At 40.6% G+C, this 19,335-nt stretch overlaps 2 protein-coding genes across 3 annotated transcripts; both read right to left on the reverse strand.

The window, feature by feature from the left end:
• Positions 1-2,263: 2,263 nt before the first annotated feature.
• herpud2 (HERPUD family member 2) lies at positions 2,264-13,233 on the reverse strand. Its single transcript, XM_080040309.1, has 10 exons — positions 13,149-13,233; positions 11,821-11,981; positions 11,153-11,352; positions 9,262-9,339; positions 8,507-8,614; positions 6,548-6,699; positions 5,843-5,968; positions 4,787-5,125; positions 3,906-4,017; positions 2,264-3,296 (listed from the first exon to the last, which is right to left on the reverse strand). Exons 3-10 carry the CDS (start codon positions 11,297-11,299, stop codon positions 3,099-3,101), a joined length of 1,260 nt encoding a protein of 419 aa, XP_079896435.1. The 5' UTR covers positions 11,300-11,352; positions 11,821-11,981; positions 13,149-13,233; the 3' UTR covers positions 2,264-3,098.
• A 563-nt stretch (positions 13,234-13,796) lies between these two features.
• On the reverse strand, positions 13,797-18,470 carry pkdc (protein kinase-like domain containing). Of its 2 annotated transcripts, none has more exons than XM_080039214.1 (4): positions 18,331-18,470; positions 15,949-16,181; positions 15,319-15,455; positions 13,797-14,642 (listed from the first exon to the last, which is right to left on the reverse strand). In XM_080039214.1, the coding sequence occupies exons 2-4, from the start codon at positions 16,165-16,167 to the stop codon at positions 14,027-14,029; spliced, it is 972 nt and encodes a 323-aa protein (XP_079895340.1). In that variant the 5' UTR covers positions 16,168-16,181; positions 18,331-18,470; the 3' UTR covers positions 13,797-14,026. The 2 variants fall into 2 exon arrangements, with proteins under 2 accessions (XP_079895340.1, XP_079895341.1); XM_080039215.1 differs by having other exon boundaries at positions 18,168-18,370.
• Between the last annotated feature and the right edge of the window lie 865 nt (positions 18,471-19,335).

A 19,335-nucleotide genomic window follows, 5' to 3' on the forward strand; every position in this document is an offset into this window, starting at 1 on the left:
GGTGTCACACACACACACACACACACACACACACACACACACACACACACACACACACACACACACACACACACACACACACACACACACACACACACACACACACACACACACACACACACACACACACACACACACACACACACACACACACACACACACACACACACACTCTCTCTTATCTCCCGTCCCCCATCTTCTCCTGTGTTTACCTAATAAACTCAGTGTGTGTGTGTGTGTGTGTGTGTGTGTGTGTGTGTGTGTGTGTGTGTGTGTGTGTGCGTGTGTCTCGGTGGCATGTGTCCAGCCCAACTGCTGGCTCCCCAAAGACAACCAGGCCTGATAGCAGGGAAACAGAGGCTGCATAACAAGGACTTATTATAATGATGAAATGTCCTACAAGGCCCCAAACACCCTCTTAGAGAAATCTCTCCCCCCGATAAGGGCTAGTCTGGGAGGGGTTGGTGTGTGTGTGTGTGTGTGTGTGTGTGTGTGTGTGTGTGTGTGTGTGTGTGTGTGTGTGTGTGTGTGTGTGTGTGTGTGGTCCTAACCTGATTGGATCGGCGACTCGGAGAGAGGGCGCGCGTAACGAAATCAAATGGTCGTCAAGCCGCTGTCATGCATAATTAATTGGGCCTTCTACGAACCAACTACACAAAAATCCATGGTCATTTGATTAGGGGCTTTGGGAGGACTCTCCGAAGTGCATGTGCTGTCTGAGCCGCTTCCCCGCTCACCTCTCCCTCTGAGCGGGAGAGTGTCAGCGCCCGCCGCAACGTTTAAACTTTAACGTCCAACATCCAACATCCAACACCAGCAGACACAAGACGAACTTTCACTGATGTTCTTTTAAAAACTCAAGGGCGATTTGGTGTCCTAAGGAGAGACACTTCAGGTGAAATTAGGGAATTGTTTTACTTGATCGAAATCAACATTACACTTTGCCAGGTGATTACTTACATAAAAACAATAATGTTTTGTATTACACGTGTTTCATAAATGTATGAATAAATATGCATAATTGGCAATATTTAACTAACTATAGGTAAATTTAAATCTCTTTGAAAAAACAAAATACTTTAAGTAGATTAGCACAACATACTTGTACTCCTCCACCATATTTTAGTCTGGTTAAAGTGGTGGGAGGCTAAAGGGATGTTTGTGCGGCTAGAAATGTGACTGAATAAGTGAGTGAGTGTGAAGCATAGACTGTATAAAATAATGTGAAGCTGATGCTGGTAGATAACCTCTCATATTTACTCAATGAAATGTGCAATTATAAAGGCGTTGGCCTCTTGGAAGCCATGTTTCTATGACCCCATAGTAGTTATTTATTTTTTTTAGCATTTTTGCTTTATAAGATAGACTTGGAGAGACAGAGATGAAATGGGGAAAAGAGGGGAAGACATGCAGAGAAATGACCCGGGCGGGATTCGAACCCCGGTCTGCTGCGGGGCCTGGGACAAAGGGGGTGGGGGAGGAGGACGCTCTACCCACGGCGCCACAAGCGCCCCTAATTCTTGCTTTATACACATGTTCCTGTAATTCAGACTTAATAGGTCCCTGGATTTTATTTAGCCTATTCTTGATTGTTGCCTTTTCTGTGGTATTTTGACAGGATGGGGGAACAATGTTAGTATTTTTTATGTATGCAAGTGCACAAGAAAATTACAAAATAAAGTAATCTTGAATCCTGCTTAGCAACTGTTCTGTGTACATAATATGCTTGGGAATAAAGTCAAAGCAACGTCCATTATTTTATATATCTTCTTGAGCACACCTTTTTTTTCTGACAAGCTTATACGGATATTACTGATGTTATGTCCAGTCTACTCTTTCTTGCAATATTTTAATTTAAAGTGTAAGTATTGCCTTATGTGAAGCAATTGTGAAACTAGCTTTTCGTAAATTACAAAATAAAAAGTTTTTGCTATTATAATTATGTACCACAGATGAAATTAAGTTAGTTTGGTTGAGTGCTGAAATCAATATAAAAATTTTAAAATGGGAGTTTAAAAGAATAGGGAAATAAGGAAAATTGTAGAAATGATTTGGGGTTGATGTACAAGAATAGGTAAACAGTCAGGATGCTAAGCTCAAATTGTATCATCAAAGTGTGCAAACAATTATAATCATCATAAAAAGGAAGTTCAATCAATCAGCCCTAATTCTCAACTCTGAACTGCATGTGTGAGTGAACACCGCCACCTTCAGGCCACCAGAAGAACTACAGGTGTAAAATAATAACAGCAGACCAGTCAAACCGCATCAAGATTTTTTTATTTAAAAAAAAACAAAAAAAAACAGCATATATATTCAGGGATTAAAGATGCATATACTTACATGTGTAAATAGGTTATGTTCAAGTACACAAATCAGGGGAAAACAATGTGCTTCAGTAGCTGCGATGTCAATATGCACGTGGTCCTGTGCATACATGAAAATGTCTTTTAGGGGATGTGGTGTTATCAGGATTTTTTGTACACACACACACACACACATCTCCATTTATTTATCAGGGAGATTCCTGATTTTTTTTGCCGCCATCTTTTTTTGTGTGATGTCATTCCACACATCCATCTTGGAAAAGTGTCACGACGTCATCACTTCTTAAAATGGAAGACAGTTTATTCCAGTGTCTCTTCTCACCGTCTCAATGAATTTCACGATTGATGGAAAAAAACAACAACGAAAAACAACTTGTCACTGCCGACGCGTTTTCACTCCGTTTAACACAGCAGCGTGATTTCTTTCTTTTTAAACGTTCTAAAATGTTCCTTTAATTTCTCCCGCAGACAAGAGTTCAAACTGCCTCTTGCTCTCACACTTCACAGTACCTCCATTTTAAACATCCGTTCGTTCTTTGTCAGCATGTACAACATTATCTTTGTATCCGTGTGGCTGGGTTTATTCCGGGTGGCGGTCTGAGAATGACCATGTAGTAGTCATAATCTGAAGATGTTTTTTTTATTTTTATTGGTTGGTATATTTTAGGACAGTTAAGAGTTAAAAGAGTAAAGGGTTTCTTGAGATACTTCAGTAGAGTGGTACCTTGGGTGAATGAAGATGGGTATTTTTGAGGGTTTAGGGTCTGTGCCTTAGTTGACTGGTTGCGGTCGTCCCTCTGGTATGAGCGAGGTGAAGAAGGTGCTGATGAAAGACCAAGCCACCGTCATGGCGTTTGGCTCAGGTAAAGCAGCAGCAGCAGCATCAGCAGCTTGGTCCGGGCCTTCTAGACCTCCACCTCCCTCCTCTCCACTGTCATCCTCCTCTATCCCTTCATCCATCAGACGCTCCTGGGACACGGGACAGTCAAGCATGGTTAAGTTTTCAATCACAAACATTTACACAAGGCACGTTGAAATCTATCTTTTCGCATATCCCCTCGCAAGCTACCACACTCCAGTCATGGTGAGAGAGAGAGAGAAATTATTATAGGTTTTATTTTCAGACAAGCTATCTGATCATCACCTTTTACATTTTTTATTTTTTTAAATTACACATTTAGTGGAAACAGTCCTAAAGAACGAGCAATTTAATTTTAATAACTGCTTGGTTGTGCCTTTTATAACATTTTCAGTTTCACAAACATAAACCATTCTATGAATGTTAATCTGAAAAAAAGCCTGTCTGACCTAAAAAAAAAATGTGCCTCAAATTGAGAGGGAGATTGATTGTCAGAGGAATTTGGGTTTCTGCATGAGCTCCATCCTTTGAGTTATAAAAACAACAACACTATTTACCTGTTGTTTGCCTTCAAGAGCATCAGGTTAGATAGACAAGAGCAGGCCACCACACCAAGGCTAGCATGACACAGTTATTCTTGCACACACACCCACAGAGGAGCTGTCTAAGAGCTGACGACAGAATATCAAGAAGACTGAGACACTTTATCTGCATCTCACCATTTCCTGTATATCCTGCTGTCCCTCTGCTTCCTCCTGAGGAGCTGCGGCTTGTTCTCCTCCTCCAACGTTCTGCTGCTCTGGCCTGAACGGGAACCAGCCAGCCTGGTGCCTGGGGGGAACACACACACACACACACACACACACACACACACACACACACACACACACACACACACACACACACACACACACACACACACACACACACACACACACACACACACACACACACACACACACACACACACACACACACACACACACACACAGACACAGACACAGACACAGACACACACACACACACACACACACACACACGTAGACTCTTAGACTTCGGCTTAGAGCTTTTATGCATAGACAGTATGTTTCAAGAGTTATATACTATTTAAAAAAAAAAGTTTTAGAATTCACATTGAAGGATTGTTGAAACCTAATATACACATTGAGAAGACTGCACTAATAGACCTTCTTCACCGGTGGGAATATGAAGGTGTATTGAACTCTGAGGTTCTATGTAGTATAAATGTGCAATTTTTTTTGAAATCGGTTCATCCTAGCCTGAGAAAAGGCAGAAAGAGTGTTTTATTGTCTCACTGTCTAACCCCTACATTTTCCCATGTGTGACATCACACTAGTTAAAAGGATAAAAAGGACAGCTGAGCCAAGGGAAGCCTGAGGAAAGTCAGAGGGAATAAAAACCTCATTCATTATATTATAATAGCGATTTTATGATAGATAGAACGCCGGTTCCGTATGAGTGAAGTATTCCTTTGATACAAACAAAAGGAAATATAAAATAATATGTATGTATCTATGATGAAACCTAGATGGGCCATAAACACGTTCAGAAAACTGCAAATGAAGGCGTTCTGACTCACAGGTAGACCAGCAGCATGGCTCCCATCACCATGACGAAGCGGCTGAATGAGGAGTAGAAGTAAACGATACTGAGCAGGACTCCGGCGCGGGACACCGTGTACAGCCAGTCCAACCAATCACGGTTCAGCTCATCATCGTTGAGCACCGCCCCGCCCTGAGCGTTCATCTGGATGTTTGGGTTGGCGGGCTGGTTCTCAGGCAGCGGGTTGGGGTCCGGGTTGGGGCCGAGAGGGGGCTGAACGGGTTCGTTTGGCTGGGCGGGTTGGAGGGGGGAGGGGGAGAGAGAGGAGGGGGGAGGGGAGGAGGTGGGAGGCTGAGAGGCCGCTACTGCTGCTTGACTGGGGAGGGAGATAAAGGGAGAAATACAATAAGTTAACAGAAGTTTACAAATGGATAGGAAAATACACAGTCTAATGGAGAAGTGACTGAGTGAGAAATACATTTATTCAAGTTTAGTTTACAGTTGGATAGAAAATGAATATACTTCATGTAACGATATATTGTATTTATAAAGCACTTTTCTAGAAACTCAGTCATATGGAGAAGATTTCATTTCAAACTTTTTAACACATTGAAACAGAGAGGAATAAATGATTAGTCAAAGAAAAGAGAAATCCTGAATACTGTCCCATTCACAGGACTTGAGTTCATTGGCTGAAAGTAAACAATGACAACTAACTATTGCATTCATAACATTACTTTTTTATGTATTAAAACTTTATAGTATTAGTGTTTGTTTACAAATAAATAATATCCCAAATAAATTGACTGTAATCAATGACTCACATAACATAATTATGAATATTATATTACATTGCTGCCAAGTCTGTTCCGTAACAAATGACAATTCCCTTTACACACTGTGCCTTTAAACCTTTAGAAATAGCTGTAAAAAGTAAATTATCTACAATCTAACTGCATTTTCACAGGAAATTACCTCTGGGTAAAGTCAGTCCTCACTATAAATAGTGCTTATCATATGGCAGCAAGTAGAAATAGATACAATCAGTGTATGAGCAGCCTTGAACATTTCCTGTCACATGTCTTTGACTCACTATTGCATGTAGTATTGGCGTGCATACATCTGCTGCCACCAGAGCATCTGCATGGGCATGTACATGGGGTGGGGGGGCATGTTGGCTGGGAGGCCGCCTTGGAACGGGACCTGGGCTCCATCCGGCCTGAGGAAGGAGGACAAGTTTGTTGTAATTAAATGTATTAATTAAAAAAAAAAAACAGAAACGTGCTTATATCTTCTGCTTGTAAAGTAACGATGACAGACCTCAAAATGATTCTGCAATTCAACACAACACCACAAGAGACTGAATCTGAAACTCTCACAGTCGCCACAAATACTGAGATTATCAGCTTCTGGAAACGGCTGTTGTATTGGATTACGTTTTACTAAGTTCTAGTATTTCCGAGAACATTTTAAGAAAAATGCTGCACAGAAGGATTTTCTCCGGGTTGCACGTGTGTAACAAATGACACTTACAAAAGACCTTTCAAAGATTTTAAAAATATTGTACTATCAAATCACAGCCATTTATACAATAAAGGGTTGAAAGATTAGTTAGATTTAAGACTGAACAATCACTGAAAATAAACTTGTATCACTTATATCATAGAGCAGAGACTGGATGGAGGATGAGAAGGCAGCATCACAGAGAGACAGACAGACAGACAGACAGACAGACAGACAGACAGACAGACGGACGGACAGACGGACAGACAGACAGACAGACAGACAGACAGCTTACCACTGAGGGACACCAGAGGGGCCGTGAGGGTTGTACTCGGGGAAGCCACCGCGGTACCTCAGTCCATCATAGCTCCCCGGGACAGAGGAGGGAGAGGCCGGCTCCTGATTGGCTGAGCTGGCTGGGGGGGAGGAGCCTGCACTGTCTGAACTCTGTAGTGATGAGGTGTAAAAGTTAATCAAATGGTTGACTGGAACCCATTGCTGCATTTTTACACAATCATTACCAAAAAAATACCACCTCCACCTCAAACCAGGTAACCCAAATCAAGCACAGGCCGTGACATACAGGATAAGGTCGTTACATATTTAGTTGTGTAGATCAGTGGTACAGAATGAGGTTATGACTCATGATAGTGTATATATCATTAGACTGTTGATCACCCACACAGGGTTTTTCCTGGCTCAGAATGGGCCTTTGGGGGGTCAGTACGCGACCGACTTTTTTTGGGGTCGCGACAGTAAAGGCAAACGGTTTGTGTATTTTAAGAGGGGTGTTGGGTTGGGAGAGGGGAGTTTCTGTCCAGCTCAAGAGCATTTCAGTCAGCCTGTCAATCACTGTGTTACCATGGAGCTCACTGACGCTTATGAAATCACAATAAACAACCTATATATGAAGTCAAAATACTAATAATGACTAGGTCTACCTATTTAGGCCTAATACTTTAATTGTTTCTAATTGATCTAAACCATGGAAGAAGGTAGGGCTGCTCGATTATGAAAAAAATCATAATCATGATTATTTTGAGTAATCACATTGTGTTATCACGATTATTAAAGACAGTTAATCATTGATTTAAGAACATTATGCATTTATTTTACTTTTAACAAGGTTTTTTTCTAATAACACCATGACTTTGGACTTTAAACAAAGGCCTAATTGAACTGAAAACAGAGAATAGAAATAGGCTAAATAAGTGAAACATATTTTTAATAATTTAAAAAAAAATATGTCAAAATAAAAATAACCAGTTGTAAATGGTGTTGATAGGGCACGTCTTTTGCTAGCATTGAATGTAAGGGCATGATTTATTTATGTCATGGAGCTGGCTGGATAGGCAGTTGCATTGTAGTGTTGGCAGTTGTGGTGGCAGGAGTCAAGGAGCTTTAAACTTCCTGTGTTTTTATTCATTGATTGCTTGGTCATAGACCACTATGATTCGACTTAAAGTGAATAAACAAATTGGTCGGGATGTTTAGAGGTGCAGATCAAGTCGTAGGCTATATCACTTTTCTTTCTGTCTCTCTCTCTCGGTCGCGTATGTCACGTTACTCGCGTGTGACAAATCTTGCACATTATTTTAGTCTGTTGTGAGTCTGAAGTGTTTTCAGACAACACAATTAGTTTTACCTTTATTCTCGTCATCTAGAAGTTTTTCAAAACACCTGGCAATGCGCAACATCTCCCTCCTACTCTGGACGAGCCGATAGCTAAACTCAGGTGAGGGAGGGGCCGAGCGGAGCTCACGGCTGAAAGGGTGCGCTGCATTTATAAGCCTGCATGCCCCGGCGAGCGGAACAATGATAGTTTAATAACGATTATCCCCGACCTGATTTATTTTTTTACAACTGAGATTGCAAGTAATATGACTGGAATGGCGCGGAAATGGAAACACATTTGGAGCCGTTTTAAGTAGATTTTTATTTATTTATCTATATATATAAATATATTCCTTTGGCGGGCGCCAACATTTTTTGAATGCAGGAAAAACCCTGCCACAGACACTTAATAAACCATCTATGCCCCCCCCCAAACACACACAACCCTCTTAGTGTTTTAACCTTTTTCAAGTCATTCCATCTTTTTATATTCTGTGAAATATCGTTTAATATGTTCACTGATTATTGAATATACACTTATTGAATGACAATGAAACAGCTCTAAGTCTAAGTAACGTGTGTGTGTGTGTGTGTGTGTGTGTGTGTGTGTGTGTGTGTGTGTGTGTGTGGGTCTACTCACGCCAGAGTCAGGAGCAGAGGCGCTGGCTGTTGGGGGGCTGCGGGGTGAGGGAGAGGCAGGCGGGCTGTGAGAGGCGCACACCAGATGCATCATGTGGTATTCATCCTGCTGTAGGGTCCATGAGGTCAGGGTATGGATAGACGGGGTGGGAGAGAGAGAAGAAAGATGGAGCACACGTTGGTTAATAAATGTATAAATAGAAAAAAAAACAATATTTCTTAGTGCTTAAATTGTCAGCTTGTAAAGAGAGAGAGAGAGAGAGAGAGAGAGAGAGAGAGAGAGAGAGAGAGAGAAGAAAGATTTAGCACAAGTTGGTTATTAAATGTATTAATACCAAAAAATGGCTAATGCCATTCAACACAACACCACAACCTTCTTTTTCTAAGTAATTACGTAGTCATAAATAGGGTTTTTACATTCAGTTCGGTGTGGAAAAGCCTAGAATTCAGACACAATGCTTCCCCTTTGTTGGTAAAATCACATCAGTTTAGCTTTTGTTTCCCAGGCAGCCTGTTTCAGTTCCCGCACAGGGCAAACACCCACCCACCCACCCACACACACACACACACACACACACACACACACACACACACACACACACACACACACACACACACACACACACACACACACACACACACACACACACACACACACACACACACACACACACACACACACACACACACACACACACACACACACACACACACACACACACACACACACACACACACACACACAGTAGCTCTTACCTTCCTAAGCACCTCACTGAGCTGTAGGTGGTCTTGAAGGAGCTTCCCTGAGTAAACCAGCCGCTGGTCTTTAGACAACTACAACACAGACAGGTACAGACAGACAGACAGACAGACAGACAGACAGACAGACAGGTACAGACAGACAGACAGACAGACAGACAGACAGACAGACAGACAGGTACAGACAGACAGACAGACAGACAGACAGACAGGTACAGACAGACAGACAGACAGACAGACAGACAGACAGACAGACAGAGAGACAGACAGACAGACAGACAGACAGGTACAGACAGACAGGTACAGACAGACAGACAGACAGACAGACAGACAGACAGACAGACAGACAGACAGACAGACAGACAGACAGACAGACAGACAGACAGACAGACAGACAGACAGACAGACAGACAGACAGACAGAGTGAAGGGAATGAGAAAGCATTTTATTTCACTTATTAAAACACACTGACAGGTAGCAACAGGTCCCTGGCATACCCATCCCCCTCATAATGGTTTTTTCATTGGTTAAAGAATGCAGGTGTCTTGTTCCAATAGAAAAATACACAGTAAAAAACGCTGTCCCAGAAAGTGTTAACTTATTACTATAAAATATTATTTGTCTGCAAGTCCTGTGTGTGTGTGTGTGTGTGTGTGTGTGTGTGTGTGTGTGTGTGTGTGTGTGTGTGTGTGTGTGTGTGTGTGTGTGTGAAAGGGGTGTAGGTCTGTTTCATGTCTTCGTTGTTGTTGTTTGTATGTTATACACTAATATAAATTTGATCAAAAAGAGAAAAGTAAAAACGCTGTACCAATCTGACCTGGGATCATAAACTCTACTTCAGATGTAAACAGTAACATTGGGTTGGGGACTGACAGCTGATACTTTGGCCTCGGATCTAAAATTAACCTCAAACATCTACAAATGTCACAAGGGTTTTCCAAGAACAAGACTTCAAATTCAAATTCAAAAATACTTTATTTGTCCCTGAACTTTTAACCTCAGCGTTTAAGCATTTAAACTGAAACAAAAATGGTAATATGAATATGTACATTTCCATGACAGCTCGGTAAACCAATCATGTGACGTGCTGGTGCTTGTGATCAGAAATTGTCCTTGTTGTGGGTTTACTCAAGTGTTGTTTCAAGGGTCGAGCATAAAATGTCATAGAGAAATCTGTTTGTCTAGGATCTGTGTACTGTAATTCTACACACACACACACACACACACACACACACACTAGCCTCTTACAATAACAAAGACTTTCTAGAGAGGGATCTCATGTTTCTGTTTCAAGCTGTGTTTGGTGCTTTGTTGAAAGGCCAAAATGCACCCAGTTCCTTGTCACCTTAATTCTTAATGTGATCCAACCTGGGCAGAAAATGCATTCATTTTGTCTTTATTTATATAAGAGAATAAATAGACACACATTAAACGTATAAGGCTGTCATACCCTGTGCAGACTGAGGCCAATTTCTATTCGTGCCACTGGGCTTTATAAATAAAACCCAACTTCACTTGACTTGGAAGTAGAGTCAGATCCTGTGCAGACTACAAACTATGCAGTACCATACTTGCTCCAGCCTTCGCTGCAGTGGTCGCGGGTTCAAATCTGACCCGTGGACCTTTACTGCAGGTCATCCCCCCTCTCTCTCTCTCTGTCTCCCCATTTAAACTCTGTACCATCTAATAAAGCTTGAAAAATGCCCAAAAAATAATCTTTAAAAAAAATTCAAAATAAAAGTGTTTATTTAAGACGGTGATATGCATTGATGCTGTTTGATCTATCGCCAATTAATTGATATTGATATTTCAACTCTGTACTTCATATAAAGCTTGAAAAATGCCAACAAAAATAATCGTAAGAAAAGAGAAAAGGAAACCACTTTACCGGCTTGCTGGGGTAGACTTTAGAGATGTGAGTCTTCAGCCGCTCCACAGTCCAGTTGAGGAAGCAGTTGATGGTCTGGTCTCCATACTTCTGGTTGGGGGCCTTGATCACCAGCGTTACAGGACTTTCAAATGCCCCGGGATCCATGGCTCATAGTACTAGCAGGGCTGGGCTCCCAAGAATCTGAGCTAAGGATGCACCTGTAAGGAGGGGGTGAACATCTCTGGTTAGATCGATTAATTTGACAAAAATACAATATTTGCCGATATCACAAAGTCTGCCACGATAGAAAGATTATCAAAATAAAAGCATTTATCGGGGTGCTCCGGTGGCGTAGTGGATAGAGCGCGTACCATATCGGCTCCGGCCTTCGTTGCAGTGGTCGCAGGTTCAAATCCGACCCGTGGACCTTTACTGCAGGTCATCCCCCCTCTCTCTCTCTCTCTCTGTCTCCCCATTTCAAACTCTGTACTATCCAATAAAGCTTGAAAATGCCAAAAAAATATCTTTAAATTATTTTTTTTAAATGAAATCGTTTATTTAAAAGGCGGTGATATGCATTGACACGGTTCGATCTATCTATCGCCAATCAATCGATATAATGACCTACTATCGATGTTAAGTTACAATGTCCCCCACCTCCCCCCCCCCCCCCCATCCCCACTCACCTGAGGAGAAAAGTTCCTTCAAATCCTCTCCATTCTGGGCCCAGTGACACTCCTAAAACGGTCCCTGCTGTGGGTCGCTGCTGCTACAACATCAGTCTCATTGTTGGTGGATTCCAACTGTATCGATGGCTGATTCTTCTGCTGTGGCAGTTTGGGGATTTCTGGTGGAAGGAATGGAGAAATCTGAATGTCTTTGCTGGGAAGGAGGGTTTTCATACATTTTTTTAGGCTGGAGGATTTTCATAACAGAATACAATCATCACACTGCCTGTCACTTTAGATGCTATGGTGTTATAGGTCTTTCTAATATAATGTAAAGCCCATTTATATCAATTAGACTTAATAATATGGGTACTTTTACAACATATTTAGCATCACAAACCATAACAATATTCTCGTAGGTTTAAAAATGTAGTAATTAAACAAAGGACAAATCTGGGTCTCCTTGCTTGTTTTTAATAGATTTTAGAGGCCAGAGGATTTTTCAACACATAATAAAATCATCACATTATTGCCTGTCACTATGCTATGGTGTTACTAATATTTTATCCCTCCCTTTTATATCGAACATACTTGATAATAGGGACACTTTTCATATAACATATCACATTTTAAGAGCATCACAACCATAATAATATTCATGTAGGTGTATGTAGTGTATTCATTCAACTAGGAACTAATTTTAAAAGGACGAATATATGACTCTGGCTAGGGTATATTTTTGAATAGATTTATTTCTACCTACATAGCCTATTACCCTGTTGAAATGAAGGTTATACTCCATCTCCAAATATTATGTTGACACCTACAGAATAAACAGGTAACAGGTGAGAAGTCCATCTGTTATATAACGTATCTAGCTGCTCATTTTCATAATGTATTCCTGTATTTCGCAGGGCATGAAAACAGAAACAAACAAAGCCTTGATGCAGGTGAGTGTCATGGAGTTTGAGTTCACACTTCCTGACACCTGCCATGTTGCGTCATCTTCACACAGCAAACTGTCATAACAACTAAACTGTACAATTATCCCGTTTCAAGTCAAACCAAGACACTCATAGCACGTCCAGCTAATATGCCGTATTACTAGTCCAACCGCCGTGTTAATACACCCACAGTTAACCCCGAATAAACGACCTTTAAGCGGCTTTGTTTGTATTTTTACCAGAAACACGGTTAGCTTGTTGGCTAACGTTAGCTTCGCTGGAAATTCGGTCGGCCCGGGCAACCGCTGTTCTACCCTCGTTGGCAACACGTTTTACGGTCTAACTGTGTGAACCCAAGTCAGTGTATGGCTACAGATATCTTATATTTTCTGTCATGTTTACCTGTTTACTCTGGTGCCCGTTGACCCGTTGTCCCTGCTTGGCTCGGCTCGGCTCGCCTGCCTTGTTGTTGTAATGTCGGGTGTGAGACCGGAAGCCAGGTCCATATCCTCACAACAGCTGATCGCGAAAATAGAAATTCAATAAATTTAAACTTGAAAATCAACCATAAAAACAACTGATAAATACTATTTTTTTAAACATAATAATAACACTACAATTAATTCCTACTTAAATCCACGATGTTAATTATTTATTTAGTAAATATTTTTAAGCGATATGGTTGCTAGGAGACACATGGAGACCGCTGACTGAATTATTTCGTAGTTCACTGGAACTGAGTTGAGGACAGGTGTTGAACCAATGTGGTTGTTATATCACAAGTCAATTGATTAAGCATGTTAGCACTAAAAGACTAATAAACAGGGATTGGACAATTGACCTGAATTGTGTTTCGATCAAAATACTCTGTCTGCTGCTGTCCTTATGTTTTACAGAGGGGAACAATAAGTGTGGGTAACATTCATTTTGGTGGCTCTACACTCCAATCATCCAACCACAATGGGTGAGTTAGTACGGGCAAATTCAAAAAAGTTTATAAAGTTTGTAAAACATGTAGAACGTCTACTACAGGGAAAGAAAAGACTGAGCAATTTTCAAAAAAATCTTTAATTATGCAGAATTGATTAGCATTCTTCACTCCACTCCACACATGTCAACAAAGCACTTGAGAGAGAGTGAGTGTGTGTGTGTGTGTGTGTGTGTGTGTGTGTGTGTGTGCGTGCGTGCGTGCGTGCGTGCGTGCGTGTGTGTGTGTGTGTGTGTGTGCAAAATTACAAACTGGTAGCCTAATTTTCCATCATAATTTTCAGTTCTCAGATTTATTTCTTTGGTTCTGGTTTCAATTTTAGTTTTTGCAGAACCTCGTTTGTCAACCGTTTGCTGTATCTGTTGATCTTCCAGTGTCCGGGCATCCATCCGAGGAGAAACCGATGAAAATCTGTCCAGGCGAACGCAAACATCTCCCTCCACTCTTTCTCTAGGGCAGCAAAATCCACCTCTTTCTTCATCTTCACCGACATTTTCAACTCTGCGAAATAATAGTCCAACAAATCTGGCACCCTCTTGTCACACTCCCTCTCCTCCATACAGCTACCCAAAAAATACACCACGTCTTTCATCCCACAGCCACCACCTACATACTGGAAGTCCACCGCCGAGACGTCCTTTCCACTCTGCGAAAAACAGAAGTTAGCTAATTTTGCGTCGCCGTGAACGATGGTCTTAAATCGACAGTCGTTGAGGATTTTGTCGATGTCTGCGGCCGCTGATTTGAGCTCGGGATGGTCCATTGCCTCCAACTCGTCCGGCCGCGTGTCAAGGTGCCAGTAGGTCCCGACAGGCCACAAGCCGTCCGGGGAAACACCCAGGAAGAGAGCGTGGAAGTGGGCAAGCCAGCTGAGGCAAGCCTTGATTTCTCTCTCCTTCACACTGGTCCTACAGAGGAAAACAAAATGTTTAGCCTTATTTATCCAGATTGAAATACGGCTGCTGTATAGGCATGTAGGGCTGAATGCTTTTAGTTTATACCTTGTAACGTTTTTATTTTGGTTTTAGACTCCGGCAAATTGGATTTGAAGTGTACAAATGTGCATAATGTTAAACTGCTTAGTTTTTATGCAAGAGACTAAAATGTTTGGAAAATATAATTAAAACACATAAGATAATGACTAAAATGTTAGAAAATCATAAAAAATAGCCTATATGTCTCAATCTGATTATCTGAATGGGTCGAAATGGGTCTCCATCTGGAAGTGTCCATCATGTGTTTCATAGCCACATACCCAGTGTTTTCATAAAAACATACCCTGCGTTCCAAATCACATACTTCAACACATCTTTTTACTACACTACATAATAAAGTACAGAAGAGTTTTAGCCCCACAGGAGCGAAAAAAAAATCAGATAAGGAAGATTTTTTTTTCATTATGTCAAGAAATGTCAAGAATAAAGACGAATACTCCGAAATGCTATTGGAGTTAGTGGGGCATTTATGTTTGTTCAGCATACTACAATTGACTTGCATATATTCAGACATACTAAATCTTTTTCTGGCATACTAAATAGTAGGGAAGTATGGGGATTGGAACGCAGGGATATTCATCAGTTGTACCTTCTCTGATCAAAACCAGCTGCATCCAGATCCTCCAGCACGATCAGCATCTCGTCTCCATGGGAACAGGCGGCCAGGCATTCCGGAATCCGACAGTTCTGATTGGTGGAATAGTTCTGGTACCAGTGCGTCTCCACCTAGTATAAAAAAATATCTCGAAAAATCACTCATCAAAATATTCTTTCAAAATGTTTTAATGTACTGTATCTAAAACATACTTTACATTTTGTGGAGATTTGTTTTCTATTGAATTAGGCTACAGATTGGACACACCACTATTTTAGGTTACAAATAAAATAGATAAAAAATTACTTTTATTTGTGGCAAACTATGGTTCTCCGAAGTTGGTGATTTGGTAAACTAAAGAATGAAGTGATCCACCTCGTATGACTTGACTTTGGTACAAAAATATTTTGACAAATCACTCATCAAAAAAAAATGTTAAACTCAAAATGTATCTAAAACATCTAAACTATTTTTTTAGGCAACATTATTTTTTTAAATCATTGAAAAACTATGGACTCCAAATTTGGTGATCAACTGAATAATAATAATAATAATAATAATAATAATAATAATAATAATAATAATAATAATAATAATAATAATAATAATAATAAAGTGTTCTACCTGGTACGACTTGACTTTGCGTGTGTGTGAGCGGTCCGTGTGCTCGGCCCCCGTTGGGAACTTGACATGTTTGACCACCACAGTCGTCCGGTCGCAGCCTGTCAGGTGCAGCCTCACAATCTGCCCGTAGCCGCTCCACAAGGTCTGGATGTTCTCTCCCACACGCAGAGAGAGAGCTCCACACGCCTTCAAGATCAGATCCTGGTACTCCTGTTTCATCTCTCCAGTCAGGGCTGAACAATAGGAAAGACCTCAGATTTAGCCAGTAGAATTGAACTATGTACATTTACTCAAAAACTTAAAAAAAAAAAAAAATAATTACAAATTCAAGCTAATTGTACTTTACTTGTAGCCTGGCATTCCCAGACCTGCCACTAGGCGCTGGCAAATTAAATTTGCTGCGTGTGTTGGTCTGGACACGCTCCGTTGAAGCTTATCAAGAAAGCCAGAAATCTGGCGGGCGCGCCAGAGCCCCTTAGATGGTACTCTGGGGAGGACGTAACCGGATGACGACAGTGACGTGCATGCGACGTCGAAGCCGTGATAGTAAACATCAGAGATGGCTGCGGATATGTTGTGTGAGTTTGAGACTGCTTTGGCCTCGACCCTTAACGATTTGGAAGACGGCACTCAAATCTTTCATTAGCAAGTAAGTGGAATGTTCTGTTTTGCCGACCGACAACGGCAAACGTTTAATTTAACAGTTTAACAGCTGTTCGCTAAACGAAAGGGGCTTACGTCGCCTTGTGCATCGCTCTGATTGGTTGTAGTGCTATCCAACTGCGTGCAGTGGCATTTGAAATGCACGAGTAGGAGCCGCCCCTTGAGTTGGAAATTACTAATGATCGTCGCCAGACCCTCTATCGTTCAAGATATCAGGGTCTGGATTTCCAGGCTACTTTACTTGAGTATTTCCATTTTATATTTACTCCACCAAATGTTATGGGGGAATATTGTACTTTTTTCTCAACTATAGGCACATTTTAATTTTTATTTACAAAGCCTTGACCGGGAAGCTTCCTCGTTATTTAACAGAAATGCTGCAAATTTCAGATGGGCTTTATCAGACCCGCTCCACTGACATGCTTATGCTTTATGTCCCACAAGCCCGGTCTGAGCTGGGAAAGACAGCTTTTAGCTTCAGTGCCCCCGACTCCTGGAACAACTTACAGCAACAAATTAAACTAAATAACTTCATATCCTTTAACCAATTTAAACAAACTATCTTAAATCTGCCAAACTCTACCTGTAACTGTTTTAATTAGGCTATATTGTACTTTCACCCATTTAATTTTAATTGCTGCCACTCTTCACCACTGTGTAAATGTTTCAATTGTTTTTTTCTCTTCACTTGTTGTGTATTTGATGTTTTTGCATTGAATATTGTTTATGTATTGTTGTTTTTCCTTTGAATTTGTTTTGAACTCGACGTCATTGTAAATGAGGGTCACCCCTCAATTGGTCTCTCGAGTATAAATAAAAGTTAAATGAAAAATAGTTGTCTGACAGCTGATAGGAAATAAGAGTGTATGCTTTAGCCAGATGAATATAACTAGGCCTATCCATTTACTTTAGTATTAATTTCATCTCACATCCAAGTACATATGTTGGAATTTAAAAAAAATATTAAATGTTTAACTTTTTAATAAACTAATATTTCCATTGAATCATCGAAAGCAGACACTTTCTTGATAAAAGAAAATTGCTGTAAATTAAACTACCCAACAGTAAGCCCTATATAAATGAGTTAAAATCAGCCCCCTGCAAATGAAAATGTAACATAACGGTAATATCAATCCACAAACATCAGATACAATTAGTCTGGCTTGACCACTTGCGCCAGCGTCTATTAAGCGCTGGCGTCGGCAAAAAACGCTACGCCTCCATTGGCTGCTTCCCGGGGTTAGCCCCGCCGTAGATGATTGTGATTGGTTTAAAGAAATAAAAACAGGCCAGCCCAGTTTCCCCCCGAATAGACGGCTCTAAACGGAGTGCTTCCAGACCATACTACTTGCTGTAGTTTGGTCTGGCTTTGCGAGACTAGATAGGAAAACACTGACAGGAACATCAGCATCTTTAATTAAGTACATTTAGCAGATGCGACCACTTTGACCCTTGCACTGTATTTTCACAGTGTGGTATACCTCTTATTACAAGCATATTATAACTTATCTAGTTATTGTTGTTGGACACTATTTTATAACGTGGCATTTACTCACAGATGATCAAGCTTGTGCCTCCAGGAAGCAAAAACAGGCTCTATGTGTCTGCCTGTTTCTTTTTCTCCCAAACACACATACGATGCTACTATGCAATGTAATAATACGATAATTGAAAATAAATGCGTAACAATAACTGTATCACATTTGCCAAAACACTTACAACAAGTGTACTATACTCCAGTTTCAGTTTACTTGCGTTTATAACATGGACCTATAAAGAAAGGTTTATAACAGGAAGTATTCTCTGCTGCTTCTTCTTCTTCTTCTTCTTCTTCTTCTTCTTCTTCTTCTTCTAGAATTCCGGCAATTTAGACGCTGTTCAGCGTATTACTGCCCTCCACAGGTCAGACGTTGTCCTACATTTTTACATACAGCCCTGTGTTGTGCAGGAACTGTAGCTTTTGACTTCAGTTGATGGTTCTCACTGTGTCCAAATAAAGAAAAAATAGAAAAAACCTCAACTCCAAGTCCTAACAGTCTATCAAATAATAAATGTTTTTCTGCTCGATATTTTCTGCACTCAAGAAACACATGCTTTACTGTTTCAGGTGTCCCACACTCACACAACCCAGACACATGTTTTCCAACAATAAACAAAAAGTGATTCAGCCCACAATGCCCCAGCCTTAATCTACACCATTTAACTGAATCCCTTCTGGAATGAAAAGTGCAGATAGTATTCTCTGCTTTCTTCTGTGTGGCATTTAAAAAGACATGAACTAATCAAAGCAAGAAAACGAGCGCCACTGCCACCTGCTGGACTGGAGTGCAACAACAGATGAGCATATTTTCTGCATATTGTGTAATATGTAAGAAATGTGTTACTTTTATTTCACGTTGCTCGTAATACTTAAATTATTTAATTTTTTACACCGAAGAATAATTTACTTTTCTTGTTACATTGTAGAACCTAAAAAGGATCTGCTCTCCTTACTTCTTCCAATTGTGGCCAAAATTCCAGGTTTACATCATAGAAAGTATATGAATCAGTACATAGATCAGCAGTCGTTGGCAATGACAAGAGAAGAGAGACACTTTAGATCTGAATAAACAAAATAATAGTGCAAATACATCAGCGCAAATACAATTCTAAATTTAGAGATAAGGTATAATATATAGGCTACTGTAAATATAAACTAGAAAGTAAATTAAAATTGAAAAGGGG

The sequence above is a fragment of the Ammodytes marinus genome (genome assembly GCF_949987685.1).
Source record: "Ammodytes marinus genome assembly, chromosome: 13".
Lineage (NCBI taxonomy): Eukaryota > Metazoa > Chordata > Actinopteri > Uranoscopiformes > Ammodytidae > Ammodytes > Ammodytes marinus.